This window comes from Bombina bombina, chromosome 4 (genome assembly GCF_027579735.1).
Source record: "Bombina bombina isolate aBomBom1 chromosome 4, aBomBom1.pri, whole genome shotgun sequence".
NCBI lineage: Eukaryota > Metazoa > Chordata > Amphibia > Anura > Bombinatoridae > Bombina > Bombina bombina.
Genome location: NC_069502.1, coordinates 253,580,343 through 253,606,784, shown reverse-complemented (window position 1 = coordinate 253,606,784; position 26,442 = coordinate 253,580,343). Strand labels below are relative to the sequence as shown.

At 41.3% G+C, this 26,442-nt stretch overlaps 1 protein-coding gene across 2 annotated transcripts in view; it reads left to right on the top strand.

The window, feature by feature from the left end:
- Positions 1-26,156, top strand: part of SEPTIN2 (septin 2) — a 126,269-nt gene extending 100,113 nt beyond the window's left edge. For both annotated transcript variants that reach the window (XM_053709898.1, XM_053709897.1), the window contains exons 12-13: positions 25,061-25,152; positions 25,248-26,156. In XM_053709898.1, the coding sequence (XP_053565873.1) occupies positions 25,061-25,150 (90 nt within the window). In that variant the 3' untranslated portion in view covers positions 25,151-25,152; positions 25,248-26,156. The remainder of the gene's footprint in view (positions 1-25,060; positions 25,153-25,247) is intronic.
- The last annotated feature ends 286 nt before the right edge of the window (positions 26,157-26,442 follow it).

The following is a 26,442-nucleotide window of genomic DNA, read 5'->3' as shown; positions in this document are numbered from 1 at the left end:
TGACGCCGTGGACCGGACACACCGTTGGAGAAAGTAATTTATCAGGTAAGATAATTACAAGATGGCATTTAGTACCTACTAAACTGCAGAGACTCTACCCCGATCACTCTCCCATGTGCTGGCGAGAGTGTGGAGAGAGGGGCACCCCGACACACATTTGGTGGTCATGCCCAAAATTGTCAGGTCTCTGGAAAAGGGTGGAAGCCCTATGTAAGGACCTTGAGCTGGTGGAAACAGTCAGCCCGGCCTTGGCGATTCTACATTTGGGAGTGGACCTGCTCCCTAGAGCTAAACGAAACCTACTAATATACATCCTCATCTCCACCAAACTACTTGTAGCCAGAAACTGGAAGAAAAGCCAACCCCCCAGATGGCAGGGAGTAGTAGACTGTATGAATTACATTAGAAGTATGGAAAATTATGTATACGGAGAACGCAAGACACTGACTGACTTCTGCCTTATCTGGGAACCATGGGACACTCTTATGTCCCATAATGTACATAACTAGACTATCTGACATCTGACACTACCATCATACCCTTGCAGCCATTCCCCCACATTCTGCTATACGAGGAAGCCGGACACGGGACATTCAAGGGAGCTAGTGAAGGCATTACTATAGCCTCTCTTGACCCCCACAAGATACGTGGTGCAATGACCTAAACCCCCATACATGTACACCCTCACTGTGCCTGCAATATTCCCCTACTACATAGTCCTAACAATCCTATATGCTAATCCAAAAGCCGTCCCAGTTGTATATTCACTAAAAAGAGCCACTAGGCTCCATATTGTTTAACAAGACCCTAATTGACGGCCTCTGTAAAAACGAGGTACGTGTACCAATTGAGGCGGTAATACGCCTCATGTTATGTAGTTTATGTACTGTGTTATACTGTTGTTCACTTTGTTATGATACATAAGCTGTATGCCATGTGATTTACCTCAATAAAAACTATTTAATATAAAAAAAAAATGGATAAGAAGCCCGAAGTTTATTTGACATCTAGAGTGATGCCTTATCTAATCAGACTTTCTGTGCTAGTCCGTGGGGCGTTATATCTGAGATGCCTACCTGTGGATCAATGGCACAGCCTAGGCTTTATATCTCTGCAGGTGCAGATTCTATATCCTATTTGGCGAAGACGTATGTCGATCATGGCCATGATGGAACATGTTTGTTTTTGGGGGGTTTTCCCTCCTAGTACAAGCTTCGGGAGCTTCTTTACAACAGTAAGACCTTGTTTAGACCTGGGCTGGCGGAGAGGACTTTCAAGTTTCTATCACTTGTCAAGGACAGTCTTTCTCTCTTTTTCGAGAAGTTCAGTCCAGTCTTTTGGAATTCTGATTGAGATCTAACAGTCCGGGTCCAGGAGATAACTTCTTAGAACTTCTCCTAGGGGAAAGATTTTTTTTCTTCTTTCTTGTATCTGCAATCCAGTTATGTTGAGAGGCCTTCTTGAACTGGGTTCAGATTCTGCCTCTCTGGGAGTTGTAGTTTCAGTTCCATTTAGGGAATGGGATCTTGGTTTTCCTTTAGTTTCTCAGAGAGTGAGATAGCTCAGTTGGTAAAATGCCCTGACTGCAAAAAAGCCTGCTTGAAGGATCCAGGGTCACAGATTGAAATCCCTGCAGGACCGACTCAGTCCTTCATCCTTCCAAGGTTGATAAAATGAGTGCCATGAATCAGTCCTTTAAAGTAGTATCCTTGCTCCTTTGATTCAAAGGGGGGTCTGTTCATGACAAACACAGAACTGTAGGATATGTAGCTTATTGTTTCCATCATCCGGGATCTTATCAAGTTTTCTGAGATTTGTCTTCTAAGGAAGACTTTTTTTGTTCTTGGGGAATTGCAAGGGTGCTATTTCGGACTCCTATATGAGGGTGTCCTCTTTCTTCTGAACAGTCTCTCTTTCAAGAGATATTGTCCCTTTCACTTTCTCGTGGATGGAAAGTGTATCTGGGGAAGAGTGTCTTGTTTCATCTTCTAGGGTATTTCTTTCATGTAATTGGCAAGAGTCCATGAGCTAGTGACGTATGGGATATACATTCCTACCAGGAGGGGCAAAGTTTCCCAAACCTCAAAATGCCTATAAATACACCCCCCACCACACCCACAATTCAGTTTTACAAACTTTGCCTCCTATGGAGGTGGTGAAGTAAGTTTGTGCTAGATTTCTACGTTGATATGCGCTTCGCAGCATGCTGAAGCCCGGTTTTCCTCTCAGAGTGCAGTGAATGACAGAGATGTGAAGGGAGTATTGCCTATTGAATGCTATGGTCATCCTATCGGGGATCTATTTCATAGGTTCTCTGTTATCGGTCGTAGAGATTCTTCCCCTACCTCCCTTTTCAGATCGACGATATACTCTTATATACCATTACCTCTGCTGATTCTCGTTTCAGTACTGGTTTGGCTATCTACTATATGTAGATGAGTGTCTTTTGGTAAGTAAGTCTTATTTTATTTATGACACTCCCAGCTATGGTTTGGCACTTTATATGTAAAGTTCTAAATATATGTTTTATACTTATATTTGCCATGATTCAGGTTAATCAGTATATTTCCTTCTTATAGACTGTCAGTTTCATTTTTGGGAAATGCATATAAATAAAAAAAATTCTTACCTGAAATTTTTCATTTTACTTTTTTTCTAAATTGCGGGCTGTTAGGCTCGCGGGTGCAAAAAATGCTAGAATTTATTGTGTTATTTTTGGCGCAAGACTTTTTTGGCGCGAGAATTACGTTTGACGTCGATGACGTCATTTCCGGCGTTGTAGTTGACGACGAGAGTTTTCACGTAGTTGCGTCATCTATGACGCTCGTTTCTGTTACAGACGTTCTTGGCGCCAAAAAATATTTTGTCAGTTGTGGGCGTCGTACTTGGCGCCAGATTCTGACATTATTTAAGTCTTTATTTCATTCGGCTTTTGGTTTTCAGAGGCTTATTTTGTTTGCATTTTTATCTCATTCCTGAAACTGTCATTTAAGGAAATTGATATTTTGCTTATATGTTGTTTTTTCTCTTGTAAGGTGTATCCAGTCCACGGGTTCATCCATTACTTGTGGGATATTCTCCTTCCCAACAGGAAGTTGCAAGAGGACACCCACAGTAGAGCTGTCTATATAGCTCCTCCCCTAACCCCCACCTCCAGTCATTCTCTTGCAACTCTCGACAAGATAGGAAGCATCAAGAGATATGTGGTGACTTAGTGTAGTTTTACCTTCAATCAAGAGTTTGTTATTTTTAAACGGTACCGGCGTTGTACTGTTTTACTCTCAGGCAGAAATTAGAAGAAGATTCTGCCTGGAGGTTTGATGATCTTAGCGGTTTGTAACTAAGATCCATTGCTGTTCTCACACATAACTGAAGAGTATGGGAAAACTTCAGTTGGGGGAACGGTCTGCAGATTACCTGCTTTGAGGTATGTTCAGTATTTTTATTTCTAGAGAGATGAATAAGTTCTAGAAAATGCTGACAGAGCCTTGTGTATTTGAGGTAAGCTAGATGCAGTGATTTAACAACGACTGGGATCATGCTTACAAAACAGGGTAATACTCATGTTAATACTCATATTACTTAGTGACAAAACGTTTTACATGTTTCATAAATAGGACGTTTTTTCTCTGAGGGAGATAAGTCTTTATTTGGGGCCTAGTTTTCCACATGGCTTGTTAGATACTCCTAGGGGTATTTTCTTAAGGCCCCTCTGACATCCAGTACATGGTGGGAGGGGCCTATTTTCGCGCTCTAGATGCGCAGTTTTCCTTCAGACTGAGACATCCAGCTTCCATAGAGGAGTCCTCTGGCATCTGAGGACCATTACAAAGGGTTTATTTCTGCACAAAATCGTATTTGAGGGCAGGTAGGAGCCTCAGCAGAGCTGTGGCAAGGTGCTCAACTGTCTTTTAACGTTTTTTAAATCCGGTTTGGGGCCTAAGGGGTTTATCATCCATTTGCAAGTGGGTGCAATGTTGCTTTATAGTCCCTTACACACACTGTAAAAATTTCAAAGACTTTACTATATTTTTACACTGTTTTGCAGTTTAAGTGCTAGTTTTTTTTTTTTCTCTTAAAGGCACAGTAACGTTTTTGTTTAATTGCTGTTTCACCTTTATTAAAGTGTTTTCCAAGCTTGCTTGTCTCATTACTAGTCTGTTAAACATGTCTGACATAGAGGAAACTCCTTGTTCAATATGTTTGGAAGGCATTGTGGAACCCCCTCTTAGAATGTGTACCAAATGTACTGAAATTTCTATAAACTATAAAGACCATATTATGGCGCTTAAAGATTTATTTCCAGAGGATTCTCTGACTGAAAAAAGGGAGATTATGCCATCTAGCTCTCCCCATGTGTCAGAACCTATAACTCCCGCTCAAGTGACGCCAAGTACATCTAGCGCGTCTAATTCTTTTACCTTACAGGACATGGCGGCAGTTATGAATGCTACCCTCTCAGAGGTATTGTCCAAACTGCCAGGATTACAAGGAAAGCGAGACGGCTCTGGGGCTAGAACTAATACAGAGCTTTCTGACGCTTTAATACCTGTGTCCGATATATCTTCACAATACTCAGAAGCCGAGGCAGGTGAGCTTCTGTCTGTGGGTGACATTTCAGACTCAGGGAAGGCGTTACTTCAGTCTGATTCTGAAATGACAGCGTTTAAATTTAAGCTCGAACACCTCCACTTATTGCTTAGGGAGGTTTTAGCGACTCTGGACGACTGTGAACCCATTGCAGTTCCAGAAAAATTGTGTAAGATGGACAAATACTTTGCAGTGCCTGTTTACACTGATGTTTTTCAAGTCCCTAAGAGGTTTTCGGAAATTATTACTAAGGAATGGGATAGACCAGGTGTGCCGTTCTCTCCCCCTCCTGCTTTTAAAAAGATGTTTCCCATAGATGCCGCCATACGGGACTCGTGGCAGACGGTCCCTAAGGTGGAGGGAGCAGTCTCTACCCTAGCTAAGCGTACAACTATCCCCGTAGAGGACAGTTGTGCTTTCCTAGATCCTATGGATAAAAAATTGGAGGGTCTCCTTAAGATAATTTTTATACATCAGGGTTTTATTCTCCAGCCTCTTGCTTGCATTGCCCCAGTTACTGCTGCAGCAGCTTTTTGGCCTCTTGAGGAGGCTCTACAGGTGGAGACCCCGTTAGATGATATTTTAGACAGGATTAAAGCTCTTAAGTTAGCTAATTCCTTTATTTCTGACGCCATTTTTCATTTAACCAAGCTAACGGCTAAGAATTCAGGTTTTGCCATTCTGGCGCATAGGGCGCTATGGCTTAAGTCCTGGTCAGCAGACGTTACTTCAAAGTCTAAGCTTCTTAACATCCCCTTCAAGGGACAGACCCTATTCGGGCCTGGCCTGAAGGAGATCATCTCTGACATTACCGGAGGAAAAGGTCACGCCCTTCCTCAGGATAGGTCCAATAAGTTAAGGACCAAACAGAACAATTTTCGTTCCTTTCGAAACTTCAAGAGTGGCGCAGCTTCAGCTTCCTCTAATACAAAACAAGAGGGAAATTTCTCTCAGTCCAAGCCAGTCTGGAGACCTAACCACTACAAACTGGAAACTCTGTGACTGAGTGTCACAGATAACCTATAGGAGGCGCATACTTGACAGGTGGTTTGGATGGCCCTAGTATAAATGTATAATGATATACCCATATAAAAATAAAAACATAACTAAAATACAAAATTACTATAGAATTAATATAAATTGTTGAAATCAAATATAAACTTAATTAAAAAAATATTCTGATATGTAAATAAAAAATAAAAATACAAATGTATATATGTAAAAATACACACGTTACACTGGAAGATGTCCAATATAAACGGTGCAAATAAAAAGTCCCAAAATAAGTCTGTCTGAGAAAGGGAAAAGTGGAGAAGGCAGCTCTCGGTCTTCACTTCACAAGTGATGTAATTTTCTTATATGGACAACTGTAAAAAACAGAAACAGAGGGGCCACATGTGTAGATCAATAGATACCAAGATGTAAATCTGGACAAGACACAGGATACTCACAAACGTGAAGGCACTCTCTTGTGCCTATTAGAGGCAGGCTGGTATTCTAAACAGCAAACCAGCTGGCTGTGTATGCGAATCCCCGTCGTGATATCCTGGAGAGATGGATGTCCTGCAAGGCAGTCCTTGCCTGGATAGTGTCCTAAAGGTTGGAACAAGGGAGAAAGGCTGGACAGCCTTTGGGTTACTTAGAAGAGATTGATGCACACACCAGACTTAGTGAATCATAAAACTAGCATTTATTATACAGAATAAAATAGCCAGTAATGTAGCACATTACAGCTGGTGTGTTAAAATCAAATCTCTTGTGGTATATAGAGAAGTAAAGCGACGCGTTTCTCGGGAGTAACCCCGTTTCCTCAGGCTTGTATGCTCTATCTATGTCTTGATCACCCTTAAATGGGCCTAAGTAACCACATGTTCACAATAAACACTCCCCTTCCTTCCTTTACTTAAACCAATCAGAACCTTCCTTTCCCCCCACTCCCACTTGTTGCAGTAATTAGTTATAATTTACTAGATAAATTTATCATTGACAGTATGCTACTTGTTCCCTATTATTCTTGTTATATATACAAGTGATCTTGAGATTTATTAACCAAATTGTTTTTGCGATCGTGTAGAAAGTTACAACCGGGATTATGTAAACAAATCATGTGATGTATGTCTAACCCACCAATGGTAACGAAGAACTATGGGGCTTGTCTTAGAATCTAAATCCGATTGGTGGGAGTCTATTTAATCATGAACTACATTTCCCATGATTCCTATGAACTCATTTTGTGTGATCGTGTAGAGAGTTACAGCCGGAATTATATAAACACATCATGTGATGTATGTCTAACCCACCAATAATAGCGAAGAACTATGGGGCTTGTCTTAAAATCTGAATCCGGTTGGTGGGAGTCTATTTGTTAATGAACTACATTTCCCATGATTCAATTGAACACCTTTTGTGGGTGTGGACCGCACCGATTTTGTATCCACCGCCATCAGCATAACAGATAATGATTTTCATTGCTCAATACAGGTACACACCCATGAATCTGATAGGTTGGTATGGCGTAAACAGACTGACATCAAGTTCACCAACCCTGTTCAATATACGATCAATAGTGGACTCTATATTATGCCCAAAAAAGTTTGAATGTCCAATGACAATAGCTATATGCGTGATAACAAATATGTATATAAAAATGATATGTAATAAAAATTAATGTGTACGGAACACCAGTGTTATGATACTATATTATATATAGATTCTAAAGACCAGGGACCACTTCCTAACTGTCCCTCTTAGCTTATGTGGTGAAGTGACAATATCTTTGTTTGGTAATGTGCACTGGTGTACCAAACGTATTGCATAGATTAACGTGACTATGTCTGTGTGTATTCCTTTTTAAACATTTAGTTACTCGCGCCAAATTGTTGCAAATTTGGCGCGAGTAACTAAATGTTTAAAAAGGAATTTTGCTAGTATGTAACAGAGAGCATGATTAAGTGACAGGAGTCACGAAACGTTGCTTATTTTAACTTGGTCCGTTTATTAAAGATGAAAGTTTTATATCCATAGTGCTGGTGTACTACATGAATTATTGGATGATTTAGAGGAGTTGCAGTTTTTTCCTCTACACCGTGCACATACAGTGGTGCTGTATTCACACCTGGTGTGGACCGGGACCGGATCTAGTCGGGGGCAGACTTTCTCTCTTCGCGCAGGCTTGGGCAAGAGACATCCTGGACCCCTTGGCACTAGAGATTGTTTCCCAGGGATATCTTCTGGAATTCAAAGGTTCATCTCCAAAGGGTAGATTTCATCTCTCACAACTATCTGCAAACCAGATAAAGAGAGAGGCATTCTTACGTTGCATTCAAGATCTGCTGGTTATGGGAGTGATCCACCCAGTTCCAAGGGAGGAACAGGGTCAGGGTTTCTATTCAAACCTGTTTATAGTTCCCAAAAAAGAGGGAACTTTCAGACCAATCTTGGATCTCAAGATCCTAAACAAATTTCTCAGGGTCCCATCCTTCAAGATGGAGACAGTCCGAACCATCCTCCCTATGATCCAGGAGGGTCAATATATGACTACCGTGGTCTTAAAGGATGCTTATCTCCACATTCCGATTCACAGAGATCATCATCAGTTCCTAAGGTTTGTCTTCCTAGACAGGCATTACCAGTTTGTGGCTCTTTCCTTCGGGTTAGCCACGGCTCCAAGAATCTTTACAAAGGTTCTAGGGTCTCTTCTGGCGGTTCTAAGGCCACAGGGCATAGCGGTGGCTCCTTACTTAGACGACATTCTAATCCAGGCGTCGACTTTTCAAATCGCCAAGTCCCATACGGATATTGTTCTGGCCTTTCTGAGGTCTCACGGGTGGAAAGTGAACAGAGAAAAGAGTTCTCTCTCTCCTCTCACAAGAGTTTCCTTCCTAGGAACTCTGATAGATTCAGTAGAAATTAGAAATTAAGGTCAGGATTTCAAAGCTTCTGACTTCCTGCCGTGCTCTTCATTCCACTTCTCGGCCGTCAGTGGCTCAGTGTATGGAAATGATCGGCCTAATGGTAGCGGCAATTGAACATAGTTCCGTTTGCCCGCCTACATCTCAGACCACTGCAAACTTTGCATGCTCAATCAGTGGAATGGGGACTACACAGATTGGTCCCCTCTGTTAAATCTGGATCAAGAGACCAGGGATTCTCTTCCCTGGTGGTTATCTCGCGTCCATCTGTCCAGGGGAATGAGTTTCCGCAGATCAGAGTGGACTATAGTGACGACAGGTGCCAGCCTCCTGGGCTGGGGCGCAGTCTGGAATTCCCTGAAGGCTCAGGGTTCGTGGACTCAGGAGGAAGCCCTCCTTCCGATAAACATTCTGGAACTAAGAGCGATATTCAATGCTCTTCAGGCTTGGCCTCAACTAGCTGCGGCCAGGTTCATCAGATTTCAGTCGGACAATATCACGACTGTAGCCTATATCAACCATCAGGGGAGAACAAGGAGTCCCCTGGCAATGATGGAGGTTTCAAAGATAATTCTAAGGGCAGAGGCTCTCTCAGCTATCCATATCCCAGGAGTAGAGAACTGGGAGGCGTATTTTCTAAGTCGGCAGACTTTTCATCCGGGGGAGTGGGAGCTCCATCCGGAGGTATTTGCCCAGCTTATTCAACTATGGGGCAAACCAGAACTGGATCTGATGGCGTCTCGTCAGAACGCCAAGCTTCCTTGTTACGGGTCCAGGTCAAGGGATCCCCAGGCAGCGCTGATAGATGCTCTTGCAGTGCCCTGGTCCTTCAGCCTGGCTTATGTGTTTACACCGTTTCCTCTCCTCCCTCATCTGATTGCCAAGTTCAAGCAGGAGAGAGCTTCGGTGATTTTGATAGCACCTGCGTTGCCACGCAGGACTTGGTATGCAGATCTGATGGACATGTCATCCTTTCCACCATGGACTCTGCCGCTGAGGCAGGACCTTCTACTCCAAGGTCCATTCAAACATCCAAATCTAATTTCTCTGCGTCTGACTGCTTGGAGATTGAACGCTTGATTTTATCAAAACGCGGTTTCTCAGAGTCGGTCATTGATACCTTGATTCAGGCTCGAAAGCCTGTCACCAGGAAAATCTATCATAAAATATGGTGTAAATATCTTCATTGGTGTGAATCCAAGGGTTACTCGTGGAGTAAGGTCAGGATTCCTAGGATTTTATCTTTTCTCCAAGAAGGATTGGAAAAGGGATTATCAGCTAGTTCCTTAAAGGGACAGATTTCTGCTCTGTCTATTCTTTTACACAAGCGTCTGGCAGATGTTCCAGACGTTCAGGCGTTTTGTCAGGCTTTAGTTGGAATTAAGCCTGTGTTTAAACCTGTTGCTCCGCCATGGAGTTTAAATTTAGTTCTTAAAGTTCTTCAAGGGGTTCCGTTTGAACCTTTGCATTCCATAGATATCAAGCTTTTATCTTGGAAAGTTCTGTTCTTGGTGGCTATCTCTTCGGCTCGAAGAGTTTCAGAGTTATCTGCCTTACAGTGTGATTCCCCTTATCTGATCTTCCTAAGGTAGTATCTAATAAGAATATCAATCAGGAAATTGTTGTTCCGTCACTGTGTCCTAATCCTTCTTCAAAGAAGGAACGCCTGTTACACAATCTTGACGTGGTTCGTGCTTTAAAGTTTTATTTACAAGCTACTAAGGATTTTCGTCAAACATCTGCATTGTTTGTTGTCTACTCTGGAAGGAGGAGAGGCCAAAAGGCTTCGGCAACTTCTCTTTCTTTTTGGCTGAGAAGCATAATCCGGTTAACTTATGAGACTGCTGGCCAGCAGCCTCCTGAAAGAATTACAGCTCATTCTACTAGAGCGACATGGGCTTTTAAAAATGAGGCCTCTGTTGAACAGATTTGTAAGGCGGCGACTTAGTCTTCGCTTCACACTTTTGATCAATTTTACAAATTCGATACTTTTGCTTCTTCGGAGGCTATTTTTGGGAGAGAGGTCTTACAGGCAGTGGTGCCTTCCGTTTAAGTTCCTGCCTTGTCCCTCCCTTCATCCGTGTCCTAAAGCTTTGGTATTGGTATCCCACAAGTAATGGATAAACCCGTGGACTGGATACACCTTACAAGAGAAAACAAAATTTATGCTTACCTGATAAATTTCTTTCTCTTGTGGTGTATCCAGTCCAAGGCCCGCCCTGTCACTTTAAGGCAGGTGTTTTTATTTTTAAAACTACAGTCACCACTGCACCCTATAGTTTCTCCTTACTTGTCTTTGGTCGAATGACTGGAGGTGGGGGTTAGGGGAGGAGCTATATAGACAGCTCTGCTGTGGGTGTCCTCTTGCAACTTCCTGTTGGGAAGGAGAATATCCCACAAGTAATGGATGAACCCGTGGACTGGATACACCACAAGAGAGAGAAATTTATCAGGTAAGCATAAATTTTGTTTTTCTCTTACATTTGCAAGATATCTCAAAAACTGTTCCTGTATCAGAAAATACTGTTGGATTCCTGATGACTGATATCAGTCCTACCAAAGCTAAGTTAATTTATTTTAATGTTATGAATTTTTATCTTTAGCTATGGTTTGTAATAAGTTATCATGATAAACTTTTACATGCAGAGTCCATTAGTATTAATGCATTATCTATTGCTATTCCTTTTACATCTAATGTACAAGATATACCTATGAATTTATAAGAATATTTTTCTGATTCTATCCTAAAGGCTTTGTCTGCCATCCTGCCTTCTAATAAAATGTATAGGTCTTTTCTCTTGTTAAGTGTATCCAGTCCACGGATCATCCATTACTTATGGGATATTCTCCTTCCCAACAGGAAGTTGCAAGAGGATCACCCACAGCAGAGCTGCTATATAGCTCCTCCCCTCACTGCCATATCCAGTCATTCTCTTGCAACTCTCAACTAAGATGGAGGTCGTAAGAGGACTGTGGTGTTTTATACTTAGTTTACTTCTTCAATCAAAAGTTTATTTTTAAATGGTACCGGAGTGTACTGATTATCTCAGGCAGTATTTAGAAGAAGAATCTGCCTGCGTTTTCTATGATCTTAGCAGAAGTAACTAAGATCCTTTGCTGTTCTCTCATATTCTGAGGAGTGAGGTAACTTCAGAGGGGGAATAATAGCGTGCAGGTTTTCCTGTAATAAGGTATGTGCAGTTAAAATATTTTTCTAGGGCTGGAATTTGCTAGAAAATGCTGCTGATACCGAATTAATGTAAGTAAAGCCTTAAATGCAGTGATAGCAACTGGTATCAGGCTTATTAATAGAGATACATACTCTTATAAAAGTGTATTTTAAAACGTTTGCTGGCATGTTTAATCGTTTTTTACATATGTTTGGTGATAAAATTTATTGGGGCCTAGTTTTTTCCACATGGCTGGCTTGAATTTTGCCTAGAAACAGTTCCCTGAGGCTTCCCACTGTTGTAATATGAGTGGGAGGGGCCTATTTTGGCATTTTTTTGCACAGCAAAAATTACAGACACAGACATCCAGCTTCTTCCTGCATGATCCAGGACTTCTCTGAAGGGCTCAAAAGGCTTCAAAAGTCGTATTGAGGGAGGTAAAAAGCCACAGTAGAGCTGTGGCAGTTGTGACTGTTTTAAAAAACGTTTTTGTCATTTGTTATTCCGTTTTTGGTATTAAGGGGTTAATCATCCATTTGCAAGTGGGTGCAATGCTCTGCTAACTTATTACATACACTGTAAAAATTTCGTTAGTGTAACTGCATTTTTTCACTGTTATTTCAAAATTTGGGAAAATTTGTGTTTCTTAAAGGCGCAGTAACGTTTTTAATATTGCTTGTAAACTTGTTTTAAAGTGTTTTCCAAGCTTGCTAGTCTCATTGCTAGTCTGTTTAAACATGTCTGACACAGAGGAACCTACTTGTTCATTATGTTTGAAAGCCATGGTAGAGCCCCATAGGAGAATGTGTACTAAATGTATTGATTTGACCTTAAATAGTAAAGATCAGTCTTTATCTATAAAAGAATTATCACCAGAGGGTTCTGTCGAGGGGGAAGTTATGCCGACTAACTCTCCCCACGTGTCAGACCCTTCGCCTCCCGCTCAGGGGACGCACGCTAATATGGCGCCAATTACATCAGGGACACCCATAGCGATTACCTTGCAAGACATGGCTGCAATCATGAATAATACCCTGTCAGAGGTATTATCTAGATTGCCTGAATTAAGAGGCAAGCGCGATAGCTCTGGGGTTAGGAGAGATACAGAGCGCGCAAATGCTGTTAGAGCCATGTCTGATACTGCGTCACAGTATGCAGAACATGAGGACGGAGAGCTTCAGTCTGTGGGTGACATCTCTGACTCGGGGAAACCTGATTCAGAGATTTCTAATTTTAAATTTAAGCTTGAGAACCTCCGTGTATTGCTTGGGGAGGTATTAGCTGCTCTGAATGACTGTAACACAGTTGCAATTCCAAAGAAATTGTGTAGGCTGGATAGATACTATGCGGTGCCGGTGTGTACTGACGTTTTTCCTATACCTAAAAGGCTTACAGAAATTATTAGCAAGGAGTGGGATAGACCCGGTGTGCCCTTTTCCCCACCTCCTATATTTAGAAAAATGTTTCCAATAGACACCACTACACGGGACTTATGGCAGACGGTCCCTAAGGTGGAGGGAGCAGTTTCTACTTTAGCAAAGCGTACCACTATCCCGGTTGAGGACAGTTGTGCTTTTTCAGATCCAATGGATAAAAAATTGGAGGGTTACCTTAAGAAAATGTTTATTCAACAAGGTTTTATTTTACAGCCCCTTACATGCATTGCACCTGTCACTGCTGCGGTGGCATTCTGGTTTGTAGCCCTGGAAGAGGCCATCCAGACAGCTCCATTGAATGAAATTATTGACAAGCTTAGAACGCTTAAGCTAACTAACTCATTTGTTTCTGATGCCATTGTTCATTTGACTAAACTAACGGCTAAGAATTCCGGATTCGCCATCCAGGCGCATAGGGCGCTATGGCTTAAATCCTGGTCAGCTGACGTGACTTCAAAGTCTAAATTACTCAACATTCCTTTCAAGGGGCAGACCTTATTCGGGCCTGGCTTGAAGGAAATTATTGCTGACATTACTGGAGGCAAGGGTCATACCCTTCCTCAGGACAGGGCCAAATCAAAGGCCAAACAGTCTAATTTTCGTGCCTTTCGAAATTTCAAGGCAGGAGCAGCATCAACTTCCTCCGCTTCAAAACAAGAGGGAACTGTTGATCATTCCAGACAGGCCTGGAACCCTAACCAGTTCTGGAACCCTAACCAGTTCTGGAACAAGGGCAAGCAGGCAAGAAAGCCTGCTGCTGCCCCCAAGACAGCATGAAGGAACGGCCCCCTATCCGGAAACGGATCTAGTGGGGGGCAGACTTTCTCTCTTCGCCCAGGCGTGGGCAAGAGATGTTCAGGATCCCTGGGCGTTGGAGATCATATCTCAGGGATATCTTCTGGACTTCAAAGCTTCTCCTCCACAAGGGAGATTTCATCTTTCAAGGTTATCAGCAAACCAGATAAAGAAAGAGGCATTCCTAAGCTGTGTGCAAGACCTCCTAGTAATGGGAGTGATCCATCCAGTTCCGCGGACGGAACAAGGACAGGGATTTTATTCAAATCTGTTTGTGGTTCCCAAGAAAGAGGGAACCTTCAGACCAATCTTGGATCTAAAGATCTTAAACAAATTCCTCAGAGTTCCATCATTCAAAATGGAAACTATTCGGACCATCCTACCCATGATCCAAGAGGGTCAGTACATGACCACAGTGGACTTAAAGGATGCCTACCTTCACATACCGATTCACAAAGATCATCATCGGTTCCTACGGTTTGCCTTTCTAGACAGGCATTACCAATTTGTAGCTCTTCCCTTCGGGTTGGCCACTGCCCCGAGAATTTTTACAAAGGTTCTGGGCTCACTTCTGGCGGTTCTAAGACCGCGAAGCATAGCGGTGGCTCCGTATCTAGACGACATCCTTATACAGGCGTCAAGCTTTCAAATTGCCAAGTCTCATACAGAGATAGTTCTGGCATTTCTGAGGTTGCATGGGTGGAAGTGAAAGTGGAAAAGAGTTCTCTATCACCACTCACAAGAGTCTCCTTCCTAGGGACTCTTATAGATACTGTAGAGATGAAAATTTACCTGACGGAGTCCAGGTTATCAAAACTTCTAAATGCTTGCCGTGTCCTTCATTCCATTCCACGCCCGTCAGTGGCTCAGTGCATGGAAGTAATCGGCTTAATGGTAGCGGTAATGGACATAGTGCCATTTGCGCACCTGCATCTCAGACCGCTGCAATTATGCATGCTAAGTCAGTGGAATGGGGATTACTCAGATTTGTCCCCTCTACTAAATCTGGATCAAGAGACCAGAGATTCTCTTCTCTGGTGGCTATCTCGGGTCCATCTGTCCAAGGGTATGACCTTTCGCAGGCCAGATTGGACGATTGTAACAACAGATGCCAGCCTTCTAGGTTGGGGCGCAGTCTGGAACTCCCTGAAGGCTCAGGGATCGTGGACTCAGGAGGAGAAACTCCTCCCAATAAATATTCTGGAGTTAAGAGCAATATTCAATGCTCTTCTAGCTTGGCCTCAGTTAGCAACCCTGAGGTTCATCAGATTTCAGTCGGACAACATCACGACTGTGGCTTACATCAACCATCAAGGGGGAACCAGGAGTTCCCTAGCGATGTTAGAAGTCTCCAAGATAATTCGCGGGGCAGAGTCTCACTCTTGCCATCTGTCAGCGATCCACATCCCAGGCGTAGAGAACTGGGAGGCGGATTTTCTAAGTCGTCAGACTTTTCATCCGGGGGAGTGGGAACTCCATCCGGAGGTGTTTGCTCAACTGATCCATCGTTGGGGCAAACCAGAACTGGATCTCATGGCGTTTCGCCAGAACGCCAAGCTTCCTTTTACGGATCCAGGTCCAGGGACCCGGGAGCGACGCTGATAGATGCTCTAGCAGCTCCTTGGTTCTTCAACCTGGCTTATGTGTTTCCACCGTTTCCTCTGCTCCCTCGACTGATTGCCAAAATCAAGCAGGAGAGAGCATCAGTGATTCTGATAGCGCCTGCGTGGCCACGCAGGACCTGGTATGCAGACCTAGTGGACATGTCATCCTTTCCACCATGGACTCTGCCTCTGAGGCAGGACCTTCTAATACAAGGTCCTTTCAATCATCCAAATCTAATTTCTCTGAGACTGACTGCATGGAGGTTGAACGCTTGATTCTATCAAGGCGTGGCTTCTCCGAGTCAGTCATTGATTGATACCTTAATACATGCACGAAAGGAAAATCTACCATAAGATATGGCGTAAATATCTTTATTGGTGTGAATCCAAGAATTACTCATGGAGTAAGGTTAGGATTCCTAGGATATTGTCCTTTCTCCAAGAGGGTTTGGACAAAGGATTATCAGCTAGTTCTTTAAAAGGACAGATTTCTGCTCTGTCTATTCTTTTGCACAAGCGTCTGGCAGAGGTTCCAGACGTCCAGGCATTTTGTCAGGCTTTGGTTAGAATTAAGCCTGTGTTTAAAACCGTTGCTCCCCCGTGGAGCTTATACTTGGTTCTTAAAGTTCTTCAAGGAGTTCCGTTTGAACCCCTTCATTCCATTGATATTAAACTTTTATCTTGGAAAGTTCTGTTTTTGATGGCTATTTCCTCGGCTCCAAGAGTCTCTGAGCTATCTGCCTTACAATGTGATTCTCCTTATCTGATTTTTCATGCAGATAAGGTAGTTCTGCGTACCAAACCTGGGCTTTTACCTAAGGTGTGGTTTCTAACAAGAATACCAATCAAGAGATTGTTGTTCCATCATTGTGTCCTAATCCTTCTTCAAAGAAGGAACGTCTCTTACATAATCTGGACGTAGTCCGTGCCTTGAAGTTTTTACTTACAAGCTACTAAAGATTTTCGCCAAACATCTTCCCTGTTTGTCGTTTACTCTGGACAGATGAGAGGTCAAAAAGCTTCGGCAACCTCTTTCCTTTTGGCTTCGGAGCATAATTCGCTTAGCCTATGAGACTGCTGGACAGCAGCCCCCTGAAAGGATTACAGCTCATTCTACTAGAGCTGTGGCTTCCACCTGGGCCTTTAAAAATGAGGCCTCTGTTGAACAGATTTGCAAGGCTGCGACTTGGTCTTCGCTTCACACCTTTTCAAAATTTTACAAATTTGATACTTTTGCTTCTTCGGAGGCTGTTTTTGGGAGAAAGGTTCTTCAGGCAGTGTTCCTTCCGTTTAATCCTGCCTTGTCCCTCCCATCATCCGTGTACTTTAGCTTTGGTATTGGTATCCCATAAGTAATGGATGATCCGTGGACTGGATACACTTAACAAGAGAAAACATAATTTATGCTTACCTGATAAATTTATTTCTCTTGTAGTGTATCCAGTCCACGGCCCGCCCTGTCCTTTTAAGGCAGGTCTAAATTTTAATTAAACTACAGTCACCACTGCACCCTATGGTTTCTCCTTTCTCGTCTTGTTTGGGTCGAATGACTGGATATGGCAGTGAGGGGAGGAGCTATATAGCAGCTCTGTTGTGGGTGATCCTCTTGCAACTTCCTGTTGGGAAGGAGAATATCCCATAAGTAATGGATGATCCGTGGACTGGATACACTACAAGAGAAATAAATTTATCAGGTAAGCATAAATTATGTTTTTTTAAACTTCTCATTTAGTTGATGAATTTTCAAATGACCGACAACATACTGAATTATCCTTCTCTGATGATGATTTATCTCATTCAGAATATCCTTCATCAGATATTGACACTAACAAATCTAATTTTTTACTTTTAAATAGAGTACATTCGTTCTTTGTTGAAAAGGTGTTGATTATATTGGATATTGAGGAGACTAGTTCTTTTGATTTTAAGACTAGCTAACATATAAATTCTGCTTATTATCCTCCTGTGGTTTCTTCAGAGGTTTTTTCCAGTTCCTGATACTAGGGAGTAGAATAGGCCTGGGACTTCTTTTATTCCTTCTTTAAGGTTTTTAAATTGTATCCTTTGCCAGCAGTTAGTTTAGAGTTTTGGGGAAAGATCCCCAAAGTTAATGGGGCTATCTCTACTCTTGCTAAACATACTACTATTTCTATAGAAACTAGTATTTCTTTTTTAAGTTCCTTCAGATGGGAAACTTGTATCTTATCTAAGGAAAATTATTTTTTCAGGTCCTTTTCTTAGGCCTGCAATTTATTTGGCTGATGTTGCAACTGTTTCAACTTTCTGGTTGGATACTTTAGTGCAACAAGTATCGGATTATGATTTGTTTAGCATTAAGTTGATCAACATGCTAATAATTTCGTGTCGTCATTTTTTGATATTTTCACAATTGAGGTTAAATCTATGTCTTTAGCTATTTTAGCTAGAAGAACTTTGTGACTTAAAGTGATGGTAAACTCTCCCCTTTTAAAAATCAGATCTGGAATGTAAGCTCTATTTTAGATGAAGTTTAATTCATTAGCTGTAATGAAGATGCAGTATAACATGCTTTTTAATATAGATATGAAATTCAAATACTGCATGCTTCTCCGCCCACTTCAAAAGTAAAATTTTCTGTGAGCTAACAGATTGAATTATCCAATAAGCGCTCTCCCCATATGGCACTTTTGTTGTAGCTAGAGCATTGATTGGAGAGTAATTCAATCATTTAGCTGACAGAAAAATTGACTTTTGAAGTGGGTGGTGTAACGTGGGGTATTTGAATTTCATATCTATATTAAAAACTAAGTTATAGCGCATCTTCATTGCACATGATGAATAAAACTCCATCTAAAATAGCGCTTACATTCCAGATCTGAGTTTTAAAAGGGGAGCGTTTACCATCACTTTAAATCTTGGAATGCTATTTTGATTTCTAAAATCCATATTTCTTTTTTTCCAAGGTAATCAATTATTTGGTTCACAATTGGATTCAATTCTTTCAACTGTTACTCTGGGGAAGGGAGTTTTTTTGCTTTAAGATTAAGTTCTAAGAGTAAATCTTAAGCTTATATTAGTTTTTGTTCTTAATAAGGAACGGAATCCTAATTCTTCCCCAAGTATCATGTTTATAATTACAAGCTTTCTTCAACATGGAATGAATTCAAGCTATTTAAAAGATCAAAGTCAGCCAACAAATTTGCATGTAGGTGCGGCTCTTATTCCAGCTTAACTGGTAAGGGGCAGTTTAAGACTTTTTTTTAAATTTGTTTGGTTCAATTCGGCCCAAACTTCTTAGATTGGGGTACAGAATAGGATTCAGAGTAAAACCGCCTGTGAGAAGTTTTTTTTTCTCTCTAGCATATTCCAGCTATTCCAGTAAAGGCTCACACTTTCCTGAAGTGTGTTTCAGACCTATATGTATTGGGTACTTGTAAAGCGCGGCTGGTCACCCGTTGGAGTCTCAAGGCGCTGCTCAGACCTGGAGTTATCTGGGGTATTCATACCAGTTCCATTTCAGGAACGGGGTTTGGGGTTTTGTTCAAATCTATTCATTGCCCCAAAGATAGAAAATCTTTTGGATTTGTCATATAAGAGTACCATCTTTCAGAATGGTGTTTATATGGTCTATTCTGCCTTTTGGTCAGCAAGGGCATTATTTGTTTACAATAGATTCAATAGATGCATATCTTCATATTCTGTTTTCATTCAGATTATTTTCATTTTCTGAGATTCACTCTTTTAGACAAGCATTACCAATTTGTTGCTTTTCCTTCTGGCCTAGCGACAGCTCTAAGAATCTTTTCAAGGTTCTCAGTGTTTCCTTATTTGGACGATCTTGTGGTACTTGCTCAGTCTTTTCGTTCTGCAGAATCTCATACGATTCAACTTTTGTTATTTCTTCAAAGACATGGTTAGAGGATCTTTTAATCAAAAGCTCCTTGATTCCTCAGACAAGGGTCACTTTTTTTAGGTTTCCAGATTGTGTCAATGTCTTTGTCTCTAACAGACGAGACAATTATATTGGGTTCAGCTTGTCGGAACCTTTAGTCTCTATTATTTCCTTCAGTAGCTATATGCATGGAAGTTTTAGGTCTCATGGCTGCAGCATTGGATTCGATTCCCTTTGCTCATTTTCATATGAAAACCAGTTTTTTATGTTGAATTAATGGTGCAGGGATTATTCTAGGATATCACTTTTAATATCTTTGAATCCCAATATTCAACTATCTTTGACTTGGTGGTTAGATCACCATCATATAGTTCTATGGGTCTCTTCGGTTCATCCAACCTGGACCATGATCACAACAGATGCGAGTCTTTTAGGTTGGGAAGCTGTCTGGGGATCTCTGTCAGCACAAGGGGTTTGGAAATTTCAAGAGGCGAGATTACCATTCAGTATTTTGAAACTCTGTGCGTTTTCTCAGAGTTCTTCAGTTTTGGCTTCTTTTTGAAGAGAGAGACATTTATTGGTTTTCAGACAGACAATTATTTTATTATTATCGGTTATTTGTAGAGCGCCAACAGATTCCGCAGCGCAACTGTGGCGTATGTCAATCATCAGGGCGGGACTCTCAGTCCTTAGGCTGTGGAAGAAGTATCTCGGATACTTGCTTAGGCTAAATCCAGCTCCTGTCTAATTTCTGCGGTCCATATCCCAGGTATAGACAATTGGGAAGCGGATTATCTCTGTCAATCAAGCTTTACATCCAGGAGAATGGTCTCTTCACCCAGATGTGTTTTTTCAAATTGTTCAGATGTGGGGGCTTCCAGAAATAGATCTGATGGCATCTCATCTAAACAAGAAACTTCCCAGGTACCTATCCAGGTCCGGGGATCCTCAGGCGGAAGCAGTGTATGCATTTGACACTTCCTTGGAGTTATCAACCTGCCTATATTTTTCCGCCTCTGGTTCTTCTTTTAAGAGTGATTTTCAAAATCATCATGGAGCAATCGTTTGTGCTGCTGGTGGCTCCAGCATGGCCGCTCAGGTTTTGGTATATGGTTCTTGTTCGGATGTCCAGTTGCCAACCTTGGTCACTTCCATTAGGCCAGACCTTATATCTTAAGGTTGTTTTTTTTCCGTCAAGAACTCAAATTATTAAATTTGATGGCATGGAAATTAAACGCTTAGTGCTTAGTCATAGAGGTTTCTCTGACTCAGTGATTAATACTATGTTGCAGGCTCGTAATTCTGTGTCTAGAAAGATTTATTATCAAGTTTGGAAGACTTACATCTCATGATGCTCTTCTCATAAATTCTCTTGGCATTCTTTTAGAATTCCTAGGATTTTACAGTTTCTTCAGGATGGTTTAAATAAGGGTTTGTCTGCAAGTTCCTTGATAGGACAAATCTCTGCTCTTTCTGTGCTGTTTCACAGAAAAATTGCTAATCTTCCTGATATTCATTGTTTTGTTCAGGCTTTGGTTCGTATCAAGCCTGTCATTAAGCCAATTTATCCTCCTTGGAGTCTTAATTTGGTTCTGAGGGCTTTACAGGCTCCTCCGTTTGAGCCTATGCATTTTCTGGACATTGAATTACTTTCATGGAAAGTATTGTTCCTTTTGGCCATCTCTTCTGCTAGAAGAGTTTCTGAATTATCTGCTCTTTCTTGTGAGTCTCCTTTTCTGATTTTTCATCAGGATAAGGCAGTTTTGCAGACTTTATTTAAATTTTTACCTAAAGTTGTGAATTCTAACAACATTCGTAGAGAAATTATTGTCCCTTCCTTGTCTCCTAATCCTAAGAATTCTTTGGAAAGATCCTTACATTCTTTGGATGTGGTAAGAGCTTTGAAATATTATGTCGAAGCTACTAAGATTTCAGACAGACTTCTAGTCTATTTGTTATCTTTTCTGGTTTTAGGAAAGGTCAGAAGGCTTCTGCCATTTCTTTGGCATCTTGGTTAAAGCTTTTGATTCATCATGCTTATTTGGAGTCGGGTTAATTCCCGCCTCAGAGGATTACGGCTCATTCTACTAGGTCAGTTTCTACTTCCTGGGCTTTTAAGAATGAAGCTTCTGTTGATCAGATTTGCAAAGCAACGATTTGGTCTTCTTTGCATACTTTTACTAAATTCTACCATTTTGATGTTTTCTCTTCTTCAGAAGCAGTTTTTGGTAGAAAAGTACTTCAAGCAGCTGTTTGATTCTTCTGCTTATAATTTCTGTTTTTTTCATTATAAAGATTAAAACTTTTGATTTGGGTTGTGGATTAATTTTTCAGCTGAATTGGCTGTCTTTATTTTTATCCCTCCCTCTCTAGTGACTGTGACTCTTGCGTGGAGTTCCACATCTTGGGTATTTGCTATCCCATACGTCACTAGCTCATGGACTCTTGCCAATTACATGAAAGAAAACATAATTTATGTAAGAACTTACCTGATAAATTCATTTCTTTCATATTGGCAAGAATCCCTGAGGCCCACCCTTTTTATGGTGGTTATGATTTTTTGTATAAAGCACAATTATTCCAATTCCTTGTTGATGCTTTTGCTCCTTTCTTATCACCCCACTTCTTGGCTATTCGTTAAACTGAATTGTGGGTGTGGTGGGGGTGTATTTATAGGCATTTTGAGGTTTGGGAAACTTTTCGCCTCCTGGTAGGAATGTATATCCCATACGTCACTAGCTCATGGACTCTTGCCAATATGAAAGAAATGAATTTATCATGTAAGTTCTTACATAAATTATGTTTTTTAGAGATATTTTAATAGATTATCAATGTATTCTTCCACTTACCTCTCTCTTCTTCAGGCTATATCTAGCAATAGTAGCCCGGTAGATAGCTTAGCCATTGCTTCCAGAGGATTGGGAGTTCGAATCCAGCTGTTGTTGAATTTCCCTTCTCTTTTTGTGGCTCATTGTATGGAGGTAATTGTCCTGAGGGTCCATGGGATGTGTCCATAGACGCCACCATGCTGGGCTGCGGTGCAGTCTGGATCTCGTTATCAGCGCAGGACCTTTTGAGCTCTAGAGGAGTTTGTTCTCCCCATCAACATTTGGAGTGGAGAACGATGTTTAGGCTCTGAGGGCTTGACTTAAGTTGTTCTAGCCAGTTTATCCGGTTCCAGTTGGTCTTTTTCTTCAGTGGCTTGGGAAGGAACTCGTGTTCCTTAGCCATGAGATGGTTCAGGCTTCGTTCAGTGGACGGTAGCTCTTAATGGCCTATCTGCCTTTCCGCATTCTAGAGGTGGTCTTCTGGACGAGGATTTCCTGAGCAGACAGTTTTCATTCCGGGGAGTGGATTTTTTTTCCGGAGGTGTTCTCTAGGTTAACCCTCAAAATGGAGGGTGCTGGAGTTGGGATGGCAGTACGCCAAACCTTTTGGTTACGTTTTAAGGTCAAGAGATCTGAAGGCTGCTTTGTTAAATCCCTGGTGGTTTCCTGGGGTTTTCAGTCTGACATCTCTGTTCCTCAGTTTGCTTTCTTTGCACGAGTTTGGCTCGTTTCAATTGGTGAACTCTTAGTTTTATCTGAGCTTGTTTTTTTTCTGGATTAGTCATTGAGTCCATAATTCAGGCTCGCTGGCCTGTTCGTTGACAGATTTGCTATAAGAATATGGCGCTTTTATCCTTATGGGGTGAATCCACGGGCTACTTTTTGAGTAAGATCAGGATTTCTAGGATTGTGTCCTTCTCCAGAAAGGTCTGGAAATGGGTTGTCAGTCAGTACCCGAATGGGTTTCCTTCCGCATTTTCTTTTTGCTACTTAAGCATCTGGCGGACATGCCAGATGTGCTATCTCTCTGTCAGACCTTGGTCAGAATCAGGCCTGTGTTTTGCTATTGCTCCTCCGAGGAGTTTTAACTTTGTTCCTAAAGTTTTGCAGCAGGCTCCGTTTGAGCTTTTGCATTCCATGGATATTAAGTTGCTATCTTGGTTTTTTGGTGAGAGTCTCGGAACTCTCGGCATTTCAGTGTGATTCGCTTTATCTTATCTTTCATGTTGATAAGGCGGTCCTTAGTCCTAAGTTGGGAATTCTTTATGTCCTGATCCTTCTTCTCATAAGGATCGTTTGTTACATAATTCAGTTATTATGCAGATTTTTTTATCTATTTACAGACGACTAAGGATTTTCGCAAGTCTTCTAACCCTTCTGTTTGTTCTCTATGGGAAACGTATAGGTCAGAAAGCTACTGCTACTTTCTTTTTTTCTGATGGAGAAGTAAAATTGTTTGGGTTTTTAGTCTGCTGGGTAGCAGTCTCCTGAGAGAATTGCGGCTCATTCCATGAGGGCTGTTTAGTCTTCTTAGCCTTCTCAATGTCGTTTCTGTGCATCAGATTTGACTGGCTGCATCTGAGTTCTCTGTACATATTTGAAAGAAGAAAAAAAAAAGATTCCAGATTTGTTTCTTTTGTCTCGATTGAGGTTTTCTTGTGGAGTATGGTTCTTCAAGCAGGGGTGCCTTCTGTTTCGGTTACCTGTCTTGTCCCTCCCTTATCATCTGTGTCCTCTAGCTTGGGTATTGATTCCCAACAGTAATTGATGATGATCTGTGGACTACCTGTGTCATAAGAAAGAAAACAAAATTTATGCTTATCTGATCAATTTTATTTATTTCTTGACATGGTGAGTCCACAGCCCTCCCTGTTTTTTTTTTCAGACAGGTTTTTTGTTATTTAAACCTCAGGCACCTCTGCACCTTGTGTTGCTTCCTTTCTCTCCTTTTCCTTCGGTCGAATGACTGGGGGTTGTGGGAAGGGAAGTGATACTTAACAGCTTTGCTGTGGTGTTCTTTGCCTACTCCTGCTGGGCAGGAGTGATATTCCCAACAGTAATTGATGATGATCCGTGGACTCACCGTGTCAAGAAAGAAATACATTTATCAGGTAAGCATAAATTTTGTTTTCCCGGAGATTGTTTGTTCTATTCTGAAACTCCCAACAGCATTGTGCTACTGGTCTGTATATGAACAGCTTACCTGAGAAAAGGTGTTTAATCATTATAGTGAAGGTAATCTTTCACAAATGAGTGCCCGGTTTTTAAAAATATTATTAAAAACAGTGGCACTTTCATTCATGAAAGTTTACATTTCAGCGCTTTTGTTAAAACACTTACCTTTTCATCTTACAAGCTGGAGCAGCGGATTTCCCCGCCCGTAAGGCGTCTCTTCTTACGTCAGCAATGACAAATCCAGCTTCCTCCAATCACGGCTCCCCCCCCCCCCCCGAGCAAACATTGCCTGAGGCCACGCCGTGATTGGAGGAAGCCGGATTCATCATTGCTGATGTAAGAAGAGACTAACTGCGGACGGGGGGATCTCTTCTCCGGCTTGCAAGAAGAAAAGGTGTTTTTATTTTTAAAAAACGGGCACTCATTCATGAAAGTTTACCTTCACTTTAAGTCAAGGGGCCTGATGATCAATAACTCGCAAGCATTTTTTTTTGCAATGCAGGTTTTTCCTTCACACCCAGAATCCTTTAAATCAAGAAAAATAACTCTCAAGCTAACATTTTCCTTTCTAAAATACCTTGCAGTACTGATGCTACTTTTTAGATAATCTTGCCAGCGCGGTGTGCTTTAGATCATCAGGCCAGGCCTTAGTCTTGACTTGTATCTCTTGTGTGTTACAGCTGCGTCGCATGCAGGAAATGATTGTACGGATGCAGGCTCAGATGCAGATCCAGAGACAAGGAGGAGATGGGGACGCTCAGCATGTGTAATGGTGAGAAGCATTTGCACGTGTTGTCGTTGGTGAATTAGTCAGACCTGTGTATTCGTAAAAATAATACTTGGGTCTTGTGGGGTTTTTTCTTTCAGGTCCATAATCACAGTTCAGGGATGGATCCGAATGCTGACCGCTGTTCACATGTGACCTGTTATCCTGTACCGAAAATAGCATGGCTGTCATGTGTGGCCTTGTTACGCATCAGTTATACTGACATAGGATTTCTACATGTTGTGTTTTATGTCTCGTAAACATGTATATATTTTTTGGTATGGTTATGTTTTGCTTAGATAAATACACAACTTTTATCAAACATGCACATACAGCCTGTTACAAAATAGTTATCTGCCTGTTACACTTTGTGCACACTGCCCTTATCTTATAAAACCTGTTTTATACTCTGATCACACACAACTTTTCATATACTCCTCGTGCTGTTTGTACTGCTAAATTCTCAAGACTAACACTGGTTTTCTCTGCGTCACCTTTTTTTATAGTATTTACAAGAAATGTAGATTTTGTTCTGGTACTGTATTTACATTTATTACATATCACCTACAAATAATGCATTTTTCATTCATTCTATGACTCTTGTCCTGATACTTGCACTTACATGGTTCCCCTACTAATCTGTAGTAAATTGTAGTGACATGTGTTTACTATGGGAACAATCCCCTTGAAATTAATAGAAAAAAGCTGTGTTTTTATGAGACACGGTTGTGCCCGATTTGCTATTAAAAGTTGCAAAGCCATAAAAAGCTATGTGGCACATGCTGTTTCAGGAACAATTGAGAGATTGCCTTTCTGAATTACATTATATTCTCACCTCTATTGTTAGCATTTAATGAAGGGATAGAACCACTAGCTTAAAAAATTGTGAATTCACATATAATGTAGATGAGACTATAGTTTGTTAGTTGAAGTTCATAAATACGAATGCATAAAACCAGAGGGATATTGACTACAATTACAGTCAAAGAATAAATTATCATTTAACAAAACTATGTATGCAGTAATGATAAATAACATATAGAATGTCTCCTTTAGAACTGACATGGTTTAAAAATGTGAAATGGATAGAATAAGATTTAATGGAGTATTTTAAAATATTTATATACAACCAAAGGGGAGACAAATGCATGCTCTGTAGAAGTAGTAGAATAATATACCTAAAGGAATAATGTATAGCCCATTTAATGCTTACTACAACTAGAAACCTGTCAGGCACAACTAAGAAAGAAAAAATGTGTGCAGCTTAGTTATTTGGACCACAACTGCTGGGAATGA